This window comes from Sceloporus occidentalis, unplaced genomic scaffold, assembly GCF_023333645.1.
Source record: "Sceloporus occidentalis isolate IW3139 unplaced genomic scaffold, rSceOcc1.0.p SCAF_6, whole genome shotgun sequence".
Classification (NCBI taxonomy): Eukaryota; Metazoa; Chordata; class Lepidosauria; order Squamata; family Phrynosomatidae; genus Sceloporus; species Sceloporus occidentalis.
The window spans coordinates 84122063-84139649 of NW_028316986.1; the positions used below are offsets into that span (position 1 = coordinate 84122063).

Genomic DNA, 17587 nt, shown 5'->3' on the forward strand with positions numbered 1-17587 from the left:
AAAGATTATCTATTCTATTATAATTGCATGTTATCAATGAATCATATATAATGGTAAATAAATCATATAGATAATTAAAGACGGTGTTCACAATTTGTTATTTAGTTTGAAAAATCAAGTTAATAAATAATATTTCCATTCCTCTACTTTTTAAGAATGATTAGTGTACTATCTTTTCAGCTTCCATTTATGCATTTAATGTACTTTAGCAGCCCCAACTTTTATGAATGGCTTTAAAAAGTATTTTCATCTGATAATGAAGAAAAGTGGTTTATAATCAAGCCTTTAGCCAGCATACATTTTCTCCACATGCTGGCTTGAGAACATATTTGGGAGGATGAGTGATGTCTGCGATGGACTGTAATTCCATTAACACTGAACAATGGCAATATGTAAGGTATTTGACATGTGGTGTCTATTATCACAAATTCCAGTTCTAAGCTTCAGCAAATTACTTTGTTGACTAAAAAAGCTTGTTGATTTCAAAACACTTCCATTAAATAAATGAATACCTTAAGCAAAACCCATTATTTCACTTTTCATCCTTTTTGATTTATGATTTATACCCTGACATTTTATATGAAGCTGAAGTTACAGAAAAGCATTTTGACACAGCACCATTTCCTGATTCAGTGTGATGTTATACAGTTTGACAACACATACCATTAAGTCAAAATACATTATGAAAGAAGCTTTAAGGTTATATTCTTCATAAATACATTGAAAAATAATATTTTGCAAGAAAAATAAGCACAATGATGTAAGCAGCTGCTCAAATATTAAGAATAAATAAGATAGTGCATGTATCCAGGAAGACACACTAAACTACAGTATATACCACAAGCCATCAATAACGCCAGGAATAAATTCTTCTAGAACATGGCCACATAGTCCAAAAAACCCACAAAAAACTATGGATGCCGGCCATGAAAGCCTTTGACTTCACATCAATAAACTGTTTGGCTGGTTTTACAAACTTCTATATACAAATGAATTTATAAGTGAAATAAATAAGCATATGTCTTATGGTGTTATCTGCTGAAGCTTGGCCAAGGTTAATTAGAAGAATGGGGTAGGGGAGAACATTATGCAGCAGGCTGCCTTATTTTTTTGTTACAGTAATTTTTGATCATGACCAAGTCCAAGTGTGCTGATCAGAGTGAGCTGTTTCCCATGCCCCCTCTTTAATAACCATCACCTTCGTGGCTGGTGTGGGATATAAAGCAGTGACTGGCACTGGGACTATCTTGAGAGACTAGTAAAGTGGTTACCACTTTAGGGACACACAGTAACGGTATCTCTTCAATCCCTTAGGTTGAAGGGAGCACACACAACATGGGTGAGAGGCAAGGTCTGGTAACCCAAAGTGAGAGTGTGATTGATTCTGATGAGGGTCTGAGACAGAGGAAAGAGCAAGCATTACTCAGGGGAAAGCTGAGTGCTTCAATTGATGTATTCTGGTACTTGTTATACAGTCATATGTTTGCCTTGTTTCTACATGTCCTTGAGTAAATCTCAAGAGAGCGGGGGAGGAATGGGATGCTTCTAGTGGGACAGGAAGGTATAGTACTCAGGGTTGGATAGCCAGAATAGGAGGATACATGTCCTATCTTTCAAGTTCCAGGTTGCCCTGTCAACTCACTGTTTGCTTTCTTGGTGTTGGTGCTGAACACTATCAGTCTTCAATAAAACCATCTGCCATGTCCTGGTTTTGAATAAAAGGGCTGACCTGACATGTGTTACAGAGACATGAGTGAATGAACCTGGCAAGAGTGGATTTAAATTGTTTTTTTTTTTTTTTTTGCACTGTCCAGTTTCAAGTGTTAAATGGTTTAGTACACCGTTAATGTTTTAAAATTATTCTTATTGGCTTAAACTATTTTAAACTGTTCCAACTGATTTTATTCTATACTGCCCAGAGAACTTGACATTAAGTGTGGGACATCATTATTTTAATAGAATTTAAAATAGATTAATACATACAGTGAACATAACCCATAACATGTGGGTTATGCCAACTGCTCATGGCAACTGATTGAGGCAGGAGTCCAAAGTTCTATTCTATTTCAACATAGCCTTATGATCACTTGTTACAATGTATGTTGTATTCATAGATATAAAATATTCTATACATAATATATTGGATAGAATATTGTCAAAAGAAAGAAGCTATCCCTCTTTTCAACATGCAGCCACTGGGTGTCCCTTCAGACTTTGTAAAATGACCATTCATGACAGGTATCAACCTCTCATTCTCAGGATGGCTAAAGGAGCTATCCACAGCTAGTGGGATATACCTTGGCCACACAACTCAAAGATAGGAGTGGCTGCTGTTAGGACACCATAAATGCTGTGGTTGTTGCCATAGATCTGGTTGAATGTGCTCATACCTGCTGAGGTCTTGAATTGTGGGAATAACATCATCATAAATGTAAACAACTCTTTAACCATCTTGAAATCATCAACTTTGATGCTCTGATGTTGGGTAATTTGTTTTGTTGCCTCCCCACCATATATGCACACCATCACACAAACACACTGGCAGTGACCTTGACTTATCTCCCTCTTCCTGCTTAGATGCCATCCCATTGCCTGGCTGCCCCTTTGATTGGCCACACAGTTGGATGTGCAATGATCCACCCAAAAAGAGCATTGGTGCATCAGTGTGTGAGTGACAGATAGGCAAAGCAATATCATATCATACAAGTCCTCCCTAGATGCCCCCTTCACCTCCATTCACCACATGCCCCCTGTAGGACTTTCTAGATTGTGTATGTTGTAATTAAATAATAATAATAATAATAATAATAATAATAATAATAATAATACTTTTATTTGTATCCCACAATCAAAGCCTCTGCCTTACTGGGATTCAGCTTCAGTTTATTGGCCTCCATACACTCTACCCCATTACAGCATTGATGTTCCAGTCTCACTTGGTTTTGATGACAAGGAAAAATAAGAGTTGGATGTCTCTAAAACTCCAGACTCTCAGACGACCTTTATGGTCACCATAAATCAGAAATGACTTGAAGGTAGACAACAACAAAGCGGTGTGAGATCTGAACCAAGGGCTTTCTGACACAAAGCTCAGTCACTATAGTATATAAGACAGAAGTGGCTTTTCAGTGGTAGCACCCAAAATTTAAACATATCTCTTCAGACATATATACTTGCCAACTTTTAAGTATCGCTTGCAGTCTATCCTGTTTGTGTGTTTAATATTAACTACTTTTAATGGATTTTAAAATTTTTACTCCAATAGCCAATGTTATGTGAATGGACCATTGCCCTCCCCATTCCTCTTCTTCTCCCTGCTCCTCCTGCATATTCCACTAAGTTGCTCTGGAAGATCCAACACACTGGTGCATTTTCTGGAAGAATGAAGGAGTCTATTCTGCTTGCAGATGAACAAAGGTGGATTACAGTCATCATCATTATTTTAAACAGTTTTTAAACTCATTTTCTGTTCATTGTTTTTGTTTTTATGCAGTTCTCTGACCCATTTTTAGTTTTGTGCTGTATACCATCTTGAGACAAGATATGAAGAAATAAAAATTCCACAAATAAACACAATTTACAAATAATTACATATTTCATATTATCCAACCAAACAGAGCACACATATTTCACAACTATTACCTTTAGTGGATCCTTCAACAATATGTTGTGGAACTAAATTAGAAAGTAATGTAGATTCCTACAGAATGAGGGAAAAATCTTGTTTAGAACATTGTTGACTTAATATTATGAAGCAATTTATTTTAAAACTTTAGTGTCTTTCCTCAAACATGGTCCTTCCCTGTGTCTCTTTAACTAAGGCCTGCTTCTCATAATTAAATCTGTCTTAAAAATACGGAGAATGTAGTCTTGTAAACATAATTTGCACTTTCCAACCTGGACCACAGCAAACTAGGAGTTATTTTACTCCAGTGTTTAACGCCAGAGCAGGGCTTCATCCTGGATTTCTCCAGTGTTGGCCACATGCTTCATTTAAACAGGTAGGTTCCAACATGTGGCAAAACCACATTTTCTCGCTTGTGTGGACAGTCTCTAGATCGCAAGAAAACAAGGGCAATGACAAGTTGCACCTGGTTGTAATTCATCATTGGGATGGGCTACATTAAGCTTGGTGACTTGAGACTTACAATACAGCACAACTGTTATAATGCATTTTATGATATGACATTATAACTACAAACCAGTGTTTTCTGATTCATTCATATGCAAAGAGCTTCAAAATATTTTTTTTAAAAAAATGATTCTACAAGAATTAAGAATTATAGTTCTTTTACAGTTTTCTTACAGTACAAAATAAAATCTTGACCTGAGAATTGTCTTCTGTACTCATGGGATTTGAGTCTCCATACATTTCAATTATGTTTTCATCACTTTCCGTGACAGAAGGGAGGGTGGATGCTGGAAGTGATCCCCTTTTGAAGGTAGATGGTGGGAAGTGGCTAAATAAAACACAAGCAAATCAATTTGCATATCTAAAAATTAAATAATGTTCAGTCTTCATTAGCCTGTTCTTAGGGTTTCTGCTTCCATTTTGATTTTTTTCAATGGGGTAGGTGAAAATGACATCATTGTCCCTACTGCCATTTACATCATTATGATTGATTTCTCCACTGAATTCTCCATTTCTAAGGGAGCATCTCTCTTTGTTCTCTTGGGACATTTAAAAATAGCTTCTTGGTGAACAAGGAAGTGGAAATGAAATAGTTCCTTCTGATCTTTAAGTATAATAAAGTGTCATGCTTCTGCACCAGCCATTTCTTACTATTCCCCTGACCATTTAACATTTGATATCATTTATTATGGGCTCTTGCTGGACTGGGGTGTAAGTCCTTACCTTAGTTTTTCTCTTCATTATCTGCTAAGCTTTGGGTAGTTCCAGGTCTACGCAAATGCCTCTCTCATTCATGGGATATATGGCTTTGGCTCAAGCCCAACCATGGGAAAACTTAAGATTATAATAGTATATTTGACAGTGTCTGGCATAGAGTAATTATATTCCAGTAATAGTGTTAAATACAATAAAAAGAAATCCTACTAAGAAATAGTTTCTGTGTCCAAAGGATAATGAAACTGACTTCAAAAATGATGTTCCATTATGCTTCAAATGTACTTCCTTGCATTCTAATGAGATATTAGTCAATACTAAAAAAATATTTTTGATGAGTTCATTCTGAAAATGAGCTGTTCTTCAGAAAAATGAAATACCATCTCACTAAACAAGTCTCTGTAGTTGAATGGCAACTTCTCATAGAAAACTAGTTGTACAAAATTTCAATGTTTCAAATATATAAGCAGACAATATTAGTGCCATCCTGCCAAAGTATGCAAGTAGTATTGAAGTGTCATGATGAACCAACATTTCTGGTGGATTTCGTTGTCTTTGGACATTCGAAATTTTTATATTTCTCAGTATGATATTGACATTCATAATTGCATTTTTACTACTATACAATTCACCTGTGTAAGACCAATTCTCTTTCTGTAGTTTCTGCATCTGTCTTATTTTAAGTGTGGGGAAGCCACTGTTGCCTGGAGTAAAAGTTAAAGGGTGTTGATATGTTTTGTGTTGAAACAAGAAGAGGTGAAATGATAGCTGACATGTAAAATAGAACTATATTGTACTGGAAACCAGGACCACAGAAGTTTACAGTGTTATATGTCAGGGTGGTACACTGCCTAACAGCAGGTATACTGTCATATGGTAGCTGATGGTATACAGATAGTTAGATATATGTGAGAGGTTTCTGCCTTGTATATAAAGATAGTAGAAATTAAAAAAATAGTAAATTCTGATTGGCTGTTTTTGAATTGTCTGTTAATCCCTTCTTTGAAACTAGAAAATGATGTGCCTGGGAGCTGAGCACTTGGGAAAAAGTTGTCAAAGAACACAGAAAGAAATGGAGGAAGAAACAGGAAGAGACTGCATGAAGCAGAGAATGGAGAAAGGCCACAAGCAATTCACTTGAGACAGCTTATGCTGCCCCATGAGGAGCAATGGCTGAAGCATTCTTCAAGACAGGGCTGTGCTCACAGCATCAGTGAGTAAAAATGAATATCTGAGTCAAACACTGGCTATTAGACTGGAGTGGAGACTGAACTACTCTGCAAAGAAGCCTCATATGTATCCATGTAAACAAAAACCCAACCAACCAGAAAGGGGAAAAAGAACTAAGGCTTTATAGCCAGGCAGTGAGTTAACTGGGGGTGAAGTTTATAGGCCCATTGGCAAAAGGCTGGCCAGTTTCTTCAAGGGATAGGGACTGTTCATGAGAGAAAAAAAATAGCAACCTAGAGAAAATGGAAGCTTATAGTAAATCTTTATGTCATAATTTTTACAGATATATATAATTACTATTTTAAACACCCTCATTGCCCCTTGAATTTAATTATTGGAACCACTCTATGTTTGTTCTCCCATGCATAAATTTATCAGACATTAGCAGCTCCTAGAAGAGACAACAGATATCTAGGAAATGAAAGTTCATGTTTTATGTTACTAACAATAAAGGGATAGTCTGCTAAGTGACTAAACCCCCCCTTTATTATATATACCAATCCCTAAAAAGGAGATGTCCCTCATAAATTCGTGGTATCCACCAAAAGGATGTCAACAAAATTGGTACTGTTATACGCTGTTATTAGAACTATTTTTGTTGCACAGATTGCCCAAACCCAATGTAGTACTAAATTTAATGAGATCCACTCATTAATATAATTAATATGCTTACGTATCTCTTGGTATGGGCATTGCAGAAAGTCTGAAGTTCACAAAAGGACTAGCAAGTTCAATAAATTGTTCTAGCTTTTTAATCACAGGTTCTGAAAAATAAAGGAATGAAAAAAGGAGATCTCTGTAATTCAAAAAATGTAACTTTTTCTGTTCAAATTCTCATACGAAAGTAATTGTACAAAAACATCCAGGAGGTAGTTATTTATTTAATATGCTGCTTTTTTCCTGAAGTGGGATATGTTTTCTGGAAGTTCTGTGCATATACACTGCCTCTGATTCTAGAGTATACAATGTATGTAACAGAAATTTTAAAATAATTACTATGATTTAACTAAAAAAACGCAGTACATCTCATCTTAGTGTGAGGTTTCCATAAGCCTGCGTAGTCTGCTAAGTAAGTGTTAAGGTACTGATGAGCAATTTCAAGCTCTCTCTTCTTATGTTTCTTTAGTACTGAACTAGATTTGAATGACAGGCCTCAAAAATTATGAGAGGGATGACTATCCTCTCTTAAGCAGGCCATATGGGTATTTTACTCTGACTTGAAAGACTGAAAATTTTTTTTAAAGTTTTTCCGAAGTTATTGTGTTAGAATTGACATTTTAATATTGTAGACAGGATATTCTTAACGTCCCAGAATAGATATAGTTGACATGTCTGTACTTGAAATTGCAGTTCAGGTTTGATGGTTTGCATTTTATTACAGTTTATATCATAGGTGAGGTTTCAAATGAGTGGCAGACTGTATCTATTTCTATATAGTATCTATGGTGACTGAGGGATGCAAGCCCCTCCTGCCTTTTTTGAAACTCAAAAGTATCAACAAATGCAAGAGACTCTGTGGGCAAAGCTGTACTGCTCTTTTTGGACTATAGCCAAAATACAGTGCCTTTTAAGAATAGATCTGAGATAACTCTCTGGGCCTCAGCTTTAATGATGGTTGAAGTCGTTGAGGGAAAAAGGCAGGAGAAAGATATTGCCTTTAACCAAGGTTGGTATGTAACTATATGAATGGTGGATGAAATCATTGGGATGTAGTGGATGCCTGCTAAGTACTAGAAAGGAGATGTGATAAACAGAGCAAGCGAGTCCCCATGAGGCTGGCATATTAACTAGTGTTATAATATGGGTAACATGCCAGGAAACCATTGTCTACAAAACCTTATGCTGCCAACATCTCTGTCTCAGTTAGTCATAAAGGTGCTGCAAAATCCCTTTGCATACTGATCCAGACTGACCTGGCTATGCCTCTGATTTATACGTTGTATCAGTCATTTTTGAAAACAACCTTGTGATCTCAGTTATAATAATAATAATAATACATTGTTTATTTATATACCGCTTTTCCTATAGATCAAAGCGGTGTACAGCAGATAAAATGGATACAATAAAAGATGTTGGAGTTCCCCAGGGCTCTGTTCTGGGTCCCCTTCTGTTTTCTCTCTACACACTATCCTTAGGTAAACTCATTAGCTCTTTTGGTTTTTCCTACCATCTCTATGCCGATGACACCCAGTTATATCTTTCCACCCCTGACCTTTCTCCAAGGCTTGAACAGCAAGTCTCGTCTTGCCTCACAGCCGTCTCGCAGTGGATGCGCCATCGGCGTTTGAAGCTCAACATGTCCAAGACGGAGCTTCTTGTCTTTCCTCCTAAGCCCACCCTTCAACACTCCTTTTCTGTCTCTGTGGACAACTTTTCTATTCAACCAGTTCAGCAAGCCCGCAGTCTTGGTTTTATCTTTCACTCTTCTCTGTCGTGTATCCCTCAGATCCAGACCACAGCCAAGGCTTGTAGATTCTTTTTATACATTATTGCCAAAATCTGACCATTTCTCTCTGCCTCTACTGCCAAGATCCTGGTTCATGCCCTAGTGGTCTCATGACTTGATTACTGTAACGTCCTCCTGGCTGGGCTTCCTCTTTCTCACCTCCGTCCTTTAATTTCTGTCCAGCATTCAGCTACACACATTATCACTTCCACCCACTGCTCTGACCACATCTCTCCTGTGTTGGCATCCCTTCACTGGCTCCCCCTCCCTTTCCGCATTCAGTACAAGCTCCTGCTGTTGACGTTCAAAGCCCTCCATGGGCTGCCCCCCCTTACTTATCAGACCTTATTTCTCCTCACCTTCCCACTAGGGCCCTCCGTTCTGGTAGTCAAGGTCTGCTGTCACAGCCCAGGATTTCCTCTGCCCCATCCCGGATTCGCCCCTTTTCACTTGCTGCCCCTCACTCCTGGAACCTTCTTCCCCCACAAGCAAGGGCCATCACTTCTTTAACCAGCTTCAAAACGGAGTTGAAGACCATTCTGTTCAGAGAAGCGTTCCCAGGCATTGCATAATTGTCACTTGCTATTTGATGATCTTTTCTTCCCTGTTTTATTGAATCATTTCCTTTATTGCTATGTATTTTATATGTATTATCCTACTAGAGATGTCCCCTCCCCACCCCCACTCCCTTTGTGTCGTGTCTTTTTAGATTGTAAGCCTGAGGGCAGGGATCTGTCCAATTAAAAAGATTGTATGTACAGCGCTGTGTAAATTTACAGCGCTTTATAAATAAAGGTTAATAATAATAATAAATAGCACATTAAAAACAAATTAACAAACAGTAATACGATTTACAATCCAATATCGTTATCTAAAAGCATACAATTCAAAAATATTAAAATTGATGTTGTTTTACATTATTCATGGGATGCTGCACAAAGCAGGAACATGCTAAAATAGTAATACTTTTTCTGCAAGTTATATGTTACTGAAGAGACACAGCTGGAGATGCAAATTAGTAGCATCTATGCAAATCTATGTTGCAAATAATTTGAGCTTTAGCTACTATGCTACCCTAGCATATTATAACTTCATTAGAGATAAGTCTCTTCAAGTGATGAACCAAAGGTTAAAATGTATATGAGAATTACCTATAAATACTGGTGGCATGGTACATAAAATACTTGGGAAAGTTTAAAAGCAATTCACAATGTTAGAGGGGAAAGGTGCTGCTGACAGAGAGAGCTGGTGCTGGTAGACAGCAGCAGTGCACATTAAGAACACCAGTTTACTTGTTATGTGAACCTGTTTCCTACATTGCAAGTCTGTGACATACCAGAGATTGTTTGTTTTAAAATGCTTATATCATGACATATCTACAAGGAATTCTAAGTAGCTTATAACACAATCAGTAATTTAGTGGTTAAAAATATCTGTCTGATTTATAACATAGCATAAAACATGGCAACAGCAGCAGAAAATATCACAACCATAATCAAAATATTTAAAATGTTTTAAAAAGAACAAACAAAAACACCAAATGACCTTCTGAAAAGGAGGGATTTTAGTAGTTGAGCGAGAGTCATTAATGAGAAAGTGAGATGGGTCTTCCTTGGATAGTTAGACACAATTACTGAAACCCTCCTCTCTTTAGTCTCAGTTAAGTCTGGGGTTATTTTCAGGAACTGTTTGGACATATAAGGAGGCTGCTAAAAACAATCTGAATAGGTAGGCAGACTTATACAAAAGACATTCCTTTAATCATCTTATCACTAATCTGTTCAAGGATTGTAGGTCTAATTTTAAAAAATGCAATTCTGTTTAGACCCAACTGCATGAGACTCATTTCACCACTGACATAGATGATAAAAGTATCCTTTGGCTTTATAAATTATCTCTTTGATCCTCAGAATGACAGTTAATATGAAGTCATTGGAGACAAACACAAATATTTAATGCTAGATTGTTCTTAGCTAAAACTAAATTATAGTGCAGAGCCTCTAAAGACACACCTTGGGGTTCATCTGTCACAATTGTTTCCTTTTTTTGTCGGATAAGCTTCCAACGTGGTACAAATGGTGGTTTTGGAGGTGCCACCAATGGGCCTGACCTTGTTCTAGTAAGCAGTGCAGGATGGCTGTAAATGTGAGAAAGACCATATTCCCGTAACTTCTCAGATGAATCAGCCTACAAAATACACAAAAGAGGTTTTATTACAAGCCAAAAGATCAAGAGAGTTTTTTCATTTCAGTCCAACTGTAAGCTTTGTTAGAATTTTAAGAACCTAATTCTTAAATATGGTCCATAAGATTAGAAAAAAATAATGAAGTGTTTTGGGAAAAGAAATATGCCACCAGTGCTGATATGCCTGTGTGCAGAACAAACCTCTATAACCACAGCCCTAAATGAAAGAGAAAAGGGTTATACTGATTGGATATTCTTCTAAAAGTCATATCAATGCCCAGGATTTTTATATTTAGTGTGTGTGTGTGCAGTATATTTTGAGTTGACAGATTCTCTCAAAGATAAAATCAGCCAACTTGGCTGGTCTGAAGATTAATTATACATTTTTGATTGTATCACAGTATGCTGGACATCCAGAACTTCCCACATGGAAAGTTTCTGGTACTACAGTGAAGATTTCCTTGTCAAAGATAGAAATACTATAAATAATTGTGTTCTAAATATTCATGGTCTACTGCACCATGCTTATAAAAGAAAACATTTATAACATTAATTTTAACTTTACAAGACAAAGTGCTTGGGTTTTTTAAAAACAAACAAACCAAGAACAACAAGGTATATATAGACGTACAACTTTTCAGAACTATTTTTGGTTCTTCAGTACTAATGTACTGAATGGCCAAATTCAAACTGCATTCTTGGGTTCTTTGAAGAAGCCCATCAACAAATTATAGAGGAGCAGGTTCTTTTTCTTCAAGCAGCCTCCACACCCCCTCAATATTTGCATCAGGGGGCTGGAAACTCCCTGCAGCAGATTTTTGTGAGAAGGGAAGGAATAGGAGGCCATTCCAGGCAAGGACATCACTATAGGGTGTGGGGGATTCAGATCACACTGGGTGACGTATCAGAAGGGGTGAACATTCAGTGGGTCATACTTTGCAAAACTCCACTGGCCACCCCCCTCCTCTAAACAGGGTGCCTCTGCCTTCCATTGGCTGTGGCTGAGGGTGGGGGGGGGGTGATGCTGCTGCCTGGCAGCTCCTTCTGGGTCTGGCAGAGCTGCTAACCAAGTGGGGGAAACACTAGGAAAAAGAAAAAGAGTTACCAACTGTGGTGACACCACATCTATAGGTGTAGCTATGCAGGGGCTGTAAGGAGGGAGAAGAAATAGTCTCCAATATAAACCATTTACGAGCTTCCTTTGCTAGCATAAGGACCCAGTTAAATCCTGGCCAGTGTTTTGATAAATCAGGTGTTTTGATACACCAGTTAAAATTATACAAATACTTACCATTTTCTCTAATACAAAGATCTTTCTTTCAGACACATATAGAGGCAAATAGTAAGCATAGGCCACCATCTGAGGCTGCAGTGGTGCTGCAGAACCTATTAAAAAGAACCCATTAAGCCTATTAAACTGTTAAAAAATAAGATGTTAACACTGTATAACAGACAATATATTTATCGTAGCAGGCAATATATTCATTAGTAACGAACAATATCTTCATTAGGTGCTATGATGCTATAAAGGCAATAAAAGAAGTTATGAAAATCACTTTCTCCAATATAGTTCCAAGGAAGTAATCCGTTCCAGTGAAGTAATCTAAATGGAGTTATGAAAATAACTTTCTTCAATGTTCTCTTCACTTAAATTAACCAGTGTTTTCAGAATATTAGTAATGACTACTAGAGTCATTTGAATAGCACACATGTTGTTCACCTTAAGACTAAGAATGCATTATAAATATAACTGAAGTCATGCAATGCCTTTAACAATTAACACTAATTAAAATTCTTACATAGTGTTTCACTTCTGGGGCTTAAAGTTTCCTGTAATATAAAATTACAGGGTTTGCTTTTCTTAAAAATTTTCTTTTAATTTTCTTTTTGCCTCTATTAATGCAGGGACAGACAACTTTGCCAGGTCCAGGAGCCATTCTTTTCCCCATCCCCCGGCAGACAATCTCCAGGGGATTATATGGACTGCCAGAAATCTAAATGAAACCTGAAAAGTGCCAAAGTCCACTTCCAGTTTTGAAAATATATATTTTAATGTTAAAAAGAGGGGGTGGGCCCTGCAACTTTTTAAAAAGGTGGTTTGCTTTTTCAAAAGGAAAAGGCAACAAATACTGCAACATGAAAAATAAAAAAAAATGGAATCCCTAAAATAAGAAGCTACTCTAGTTGATGACTGAAAATTACCAAGTAGGGACACATCTATACTGCCCACTTAATCCAGGGCCAGTCCAGAGCATTATGCCCCAGACCAACTACAATGATGACCACACGGACAGGGCCAAATTCAGTGTGACACCGTGTGTTTATGTACACAGGCCATCACCGTTGCTTCTGCTGAGGTCATGGGACACCCAGACATTTGATCAACATGGAGAAAGGAAGATGGTGCCTCATTTGCTATCTGGAGAACTGGATCAGGTTGAACTGGAACCAATCCAGCTGCTCAGACAGTGAAGAGAACTGGAGCTACTCCAGAGTTTCCTGGAATCTTCAGAGTAAAGTGCAGATTCTCTTAAAATAGATTAATATCTTTAAAAAAGAGGTTTTGTTAGATGTGGCTGTTTGCCACTTGGACAGATCACACTGGGACTAGGATGAGTCTGGCACAGACAGTTAGTGCTCTTAAAAATAAACACACATTTGTCTGGTTTTTGTCTGTTTGTTTTTTTGTTTCTGTGGTACTGCAGGAGGGAACCGTGAGTGGTTGAAAGGGGAGAAGTCTAGCAGGTTTAGGGTGAATGTGGACTCCCCCATCTCCATAGTTCCTGATCTCAACAAATGGAGAGAGAAAGTGCTGTTTAGAGAATTCCAAATAGCCAGATGAGGGCTGGCTTCCTCCCAGCCCTCATTAGGATGGTAACATATATAGTAGTTATTAGTATCTGCAAGTACATAATGTTAGCAGTGCATTTAGTATATGAGCAGAGCAATGTACAGTATATGAGATATGGTTGTACTGGAGGGTCAGTGACTTCAGGTAATTTATAGTAAAGTGCGCCCACATCATATGTGGTCGCCTTTTAGGCGACTTTCAGCATATGCTGAAAACCATGCCGACTGGGTTGCAATGGCGTGTGTGCCTGTGGTGTGTGCACCACCCCGCACATCATGCATGAGCCCTATTATTTTCAATGAGGCTTGAGCATATGCGCTATTTGCCTTACGTGGAGGAGTCCGGAATGGATCCCCTGCTTAAGGCAAGGGCACACTGTAACATAGAAATTTGGGGTAATATTTACATTATGCCATGTAACAATTTATGAAGTTCTTGACAGTCATCCCCCCCCCCCCCCCCGGTTGTTTGCTATTATTTACTGCAGACCCTTTTGGCAAATGATTGCAGTTTTTATCAGCTGTACATTACTATGAATTACTACCAATAAAGTGTACCATATTAAGAGGAACTGCTACATATGCCAGGGACCATTTATAATTTACCATCCATAAACATCTGAAGAGAAGTTGGAAAGTCAGCAGACATTCGTCCAGACTTAAACTTATCCTTTTCACCATCTTTGCTCTTCTTCTTCCCAATTTCTTTTTGATCTGGCTTTTCTGAAGGAAATGAATACAGAGATTCAAGCATATCTGATCACATACTATGGAGTAGTGCTTCTCTCAAGTAATATAGAATCCTAAAATTCAAAATGCTTTTCCATGTTCCAACAAACAGAATTTCAAGGGTATATCCACCACAATTCTGTGTTTAAGATTATTCCCTAATAATAATTCATCACTCATTAATTTATCTGTATCAAGGGTGAGCAAATGCAAAACAGTGGGGTGATGTACTTTCCTACCACTATCATTCCATGGGCCACACTCCTACCTAAGAATGGCAAAATACTTTAATCATGTAAAATGGTTTTAAAAAATGGGGGAGATTCAGGGAGCTTTGAGGAACTGGCAAGGGTTTTAAGCGCCACCAAAATGGGGTCTAGGACTGCATGTGACCCACGAGATTCCCTTTGCTCACCCTGGTCTAAGGTATATTAATGAACATCACCTAAAAGGAACTATGGACCCAAATACCCTAAAAGCAACAGATCCTGTCTGATCTTGGAAGTTAACCAGGGTCAGCCTTCATTAGTTCTTGGATGGGACACTTCCAATGAATACCAGGCGTTGTAGGCTATATTTCAGAGGCACACCACTACTGAGTATTCCTTGCCTAAAAGAACCCTATGAAATTCATGGAGTCACCATAAATTAACAGCTGACTTGAAGGCACATACCCACACAGTAGCAACTCTAAGAATCACTCGCCAGCATAGATTTTGCATTAGGATCTCCATGCAGATCAGTAAGTCACAAAATAGCCTAGACAGCTGAATGCAGAAGCCTTAGGGACAGATACAGCAACATTGATTGGAGAGGAATTTGCACCATGTCTGGTCATTGGCTTTCCTAGAAGCCTGCATAGTCATACTGAGTAACACACAGCAAATTATGAAAAAATTACTAAATCAGTCTGTAGAATCAGTATGTAGAGAGATCTTGTAGCAGCTTTGAGGCTAACTGAAAGAAAGAAGTTGGCAGCATGAACTTTCATAGGGTTCAGTCTACTTCCTCAGATGCTTTTGTTCCACTCCACCAAAAGCATCTGAGGAAGTAGACTGAAGCCTATGAAAGTTCATGCTGCCAAATTCTTTCTTTCAATTAGTCTCAAAGGTGCTACAAAATCTCTCCACATATTAAATTTCTAAGTTGTTTATTAATAAAATAGATCTATGTTGCACTTTACTTTCTGAATAGCTTTCAAAAAGCCAATCAACAACCAGTTTGTTGCACACTGATTTTTATAAATCATTTACAGGGCTGTGAAGTCAGAGGCATGAGGTTAGAACCAGAAACAATTTTGGATGGGGTTGCAGAGGGTGGAAAAGTACCAACCTTGGTTCTGTCTTCAAAATAAAAACATTTAATTTTATAACAATATATGGCAATATATCATTTTAGACTTATATTTTATCTTTTTAAAATCTATTAAATGCCTAGTTTGTTGCAAATTTACTTTCATAGGAATTTAGGAAATTTTTCTTGTTCAGTGGTCCAATACAATACATTTCTGTGCATATTGAAAATCTTCTGATTTTAAAAGGATTGAATGGTACCTAATGGTACACTGAGGGCTGAAGCAGACAGTCTGGAAGGAGAGGGCTCTGGCTGCTCCAGTCCCAATCAGGCCAGGACTGCAGTGACCACATGGCCCGCTCCTGAAGCAGGAGCAGTTTCCAGCCACTTTGGGGGCATGTGTCATATACACACCACACCCCCAACGTGGCCAGAAGCCACTTTATTTGGCTTGTATGTTTTGGGCCTGAGTTACAACTGTATGGTAAGCTATGTTCTAAAACATTCTAACATTTTTCAGTACTAGTAATTCTTTGTAGATTCTAAGAATTATTTAGTGGTTATTTGGTGGCACATATATTTTCCTTGGAAAAAGTTCAGAGTCCACTACTTTGCACTTCACCCATCCCAAACAGGACTATAGTCATGGTCTGCCTTTCAATGATCAATGTGACACACTGTTTGTAAAATCTTATACCTTTGCCAGTTTTCTCTGCTTTTTCTGGCTTCTCTGGTTGCTTAATGACAGGTATAGAGTCATTTTTAATATCAGAGCTTTTGAGATCTTTTTTGGTATCCTGAAGAGATGCTTTAGTTTCAGGGGGTGACTCTTCTGGTAGCTTAAATTCTGGCAATATTTCTTTTAAGAAGTCCCAAACTTTATCCAAATATCCAGACCTTTAACAATATAAATACATGTTATTTTAAACTACAATTGCTGTCCACTATTTGTTCTCTATTCTATACTGTATTCTATACAACAGTTGATTTTTTTAACTTATGGGAAGAGAACTAATGAAGCATCCAAACCATATTTTCTTATTCTATGTGATGCAATTAATTAAAATTTAGTTTATGTGACATCCTCATATTTCTGATGCTAATTTCTTCTGTGATAATGCAAGAATCCAGCTATTACTTGAAAAGAAAAGAAAGCAAGGAGGTAAACTATTTTTTTCTATAATACTGAGGGAAAGAAAGGGGAATCAATAATTCCAACTTCCTAAAACATAACCAAAATTTAGTAATAAAAATATACAACAAATACATTGAACTGAGCAGGTTCAGAGTCATATATCTAAAAACTACTATTGCAATTTTGAATAAAATATTTTTCCTATATACTTTAAACAAATTTCAAATGGACATCATATACAAGACAGACTCAGTTACCCAAACTGAGATGTATAACAATTTTAGCAACTTTGGGCTAAAGAAAGCATAATGTATTTCAACAGTGGTAGCTTTACAAATAACTGTACAGATGAGATAGCTTTACAAATGACAGGAACACAACAGTTGGATCTAGAGCTAGAAAATAATCCTAATTGGCAAAGATGACCAAGGACCAGCTGAACTGATATCTGAATTCTCAGAGTCCAGGGACGTTGGAAATTCTAGGACTATCTTTGCCTGCTCCTAACTTTGTGCCAACACTGTGGCTAGAGGAGATATGGATCTTTTTAATGCCTACTCTGCTGGCAGAACTTACTCAGCAGAGCATTTTCGTTGGTAAATCACTCTGGCCAAAATCATGTTAGTGACACATACATACAAATGTGTGGCTAACACACACGTAGGGCTCTTTGAAGGAAGGACAATATGGTTTTCTGTAGCCCTTTGCCCAATATCTAAAACAACCCTGCTGGGCCCTGGGAGGGGCTGCTGCTGCGGCGGATTACTGAGGGGCCATTCAGATGTTGGATTTTTTAGCACGACTATGCGAATCATCTCACTCACACTTTCCAGGTTTGTTATTCACACTATGGAACTGCATTAACACACATCTC

The 17587-nt window shown here is 37.7% G+C and overlaps 1 protein-coding gene across 1 annotated transcript in view; it reads right to left on the reverse strand.

The window, feature by feature from the left end:
• The window catches only part of ADGB (androglobin), a 100459-nt gene that overhangs the window by 63309 nt on the left and 19563 nt on the right, over window positions 1-17587 (reverse strand). The window contains exons 8-14 of the mRNA XM_089530233.1: window positions 16276-16475; window positions 14163-14279; window positions 11998-12092; window positions 10535-10709; window positions 6750-6840; window positions 4328-4460; window positions 3643-3700 (exon numbers count right to left, since the gene is read on the reverse strand). Coding sequence (XP_089386359.1) covers window positions 3643-3700; window positions 4328-4460; window positions 6750-6840; window positions 10535-10709; window positions 11998-12092; window positions 14163-14279; window positions 16276-16475 — 869 coding nt within the window. The remainder of the gene's footprint in view (window positions 1-3642; window positions 3701-4327; window positions 4461-6749; window positions 6841-10534; window positions 10710-11997; window positions 12093-14162; window positions 14280-16275; window positions 16476-17587) is intronic.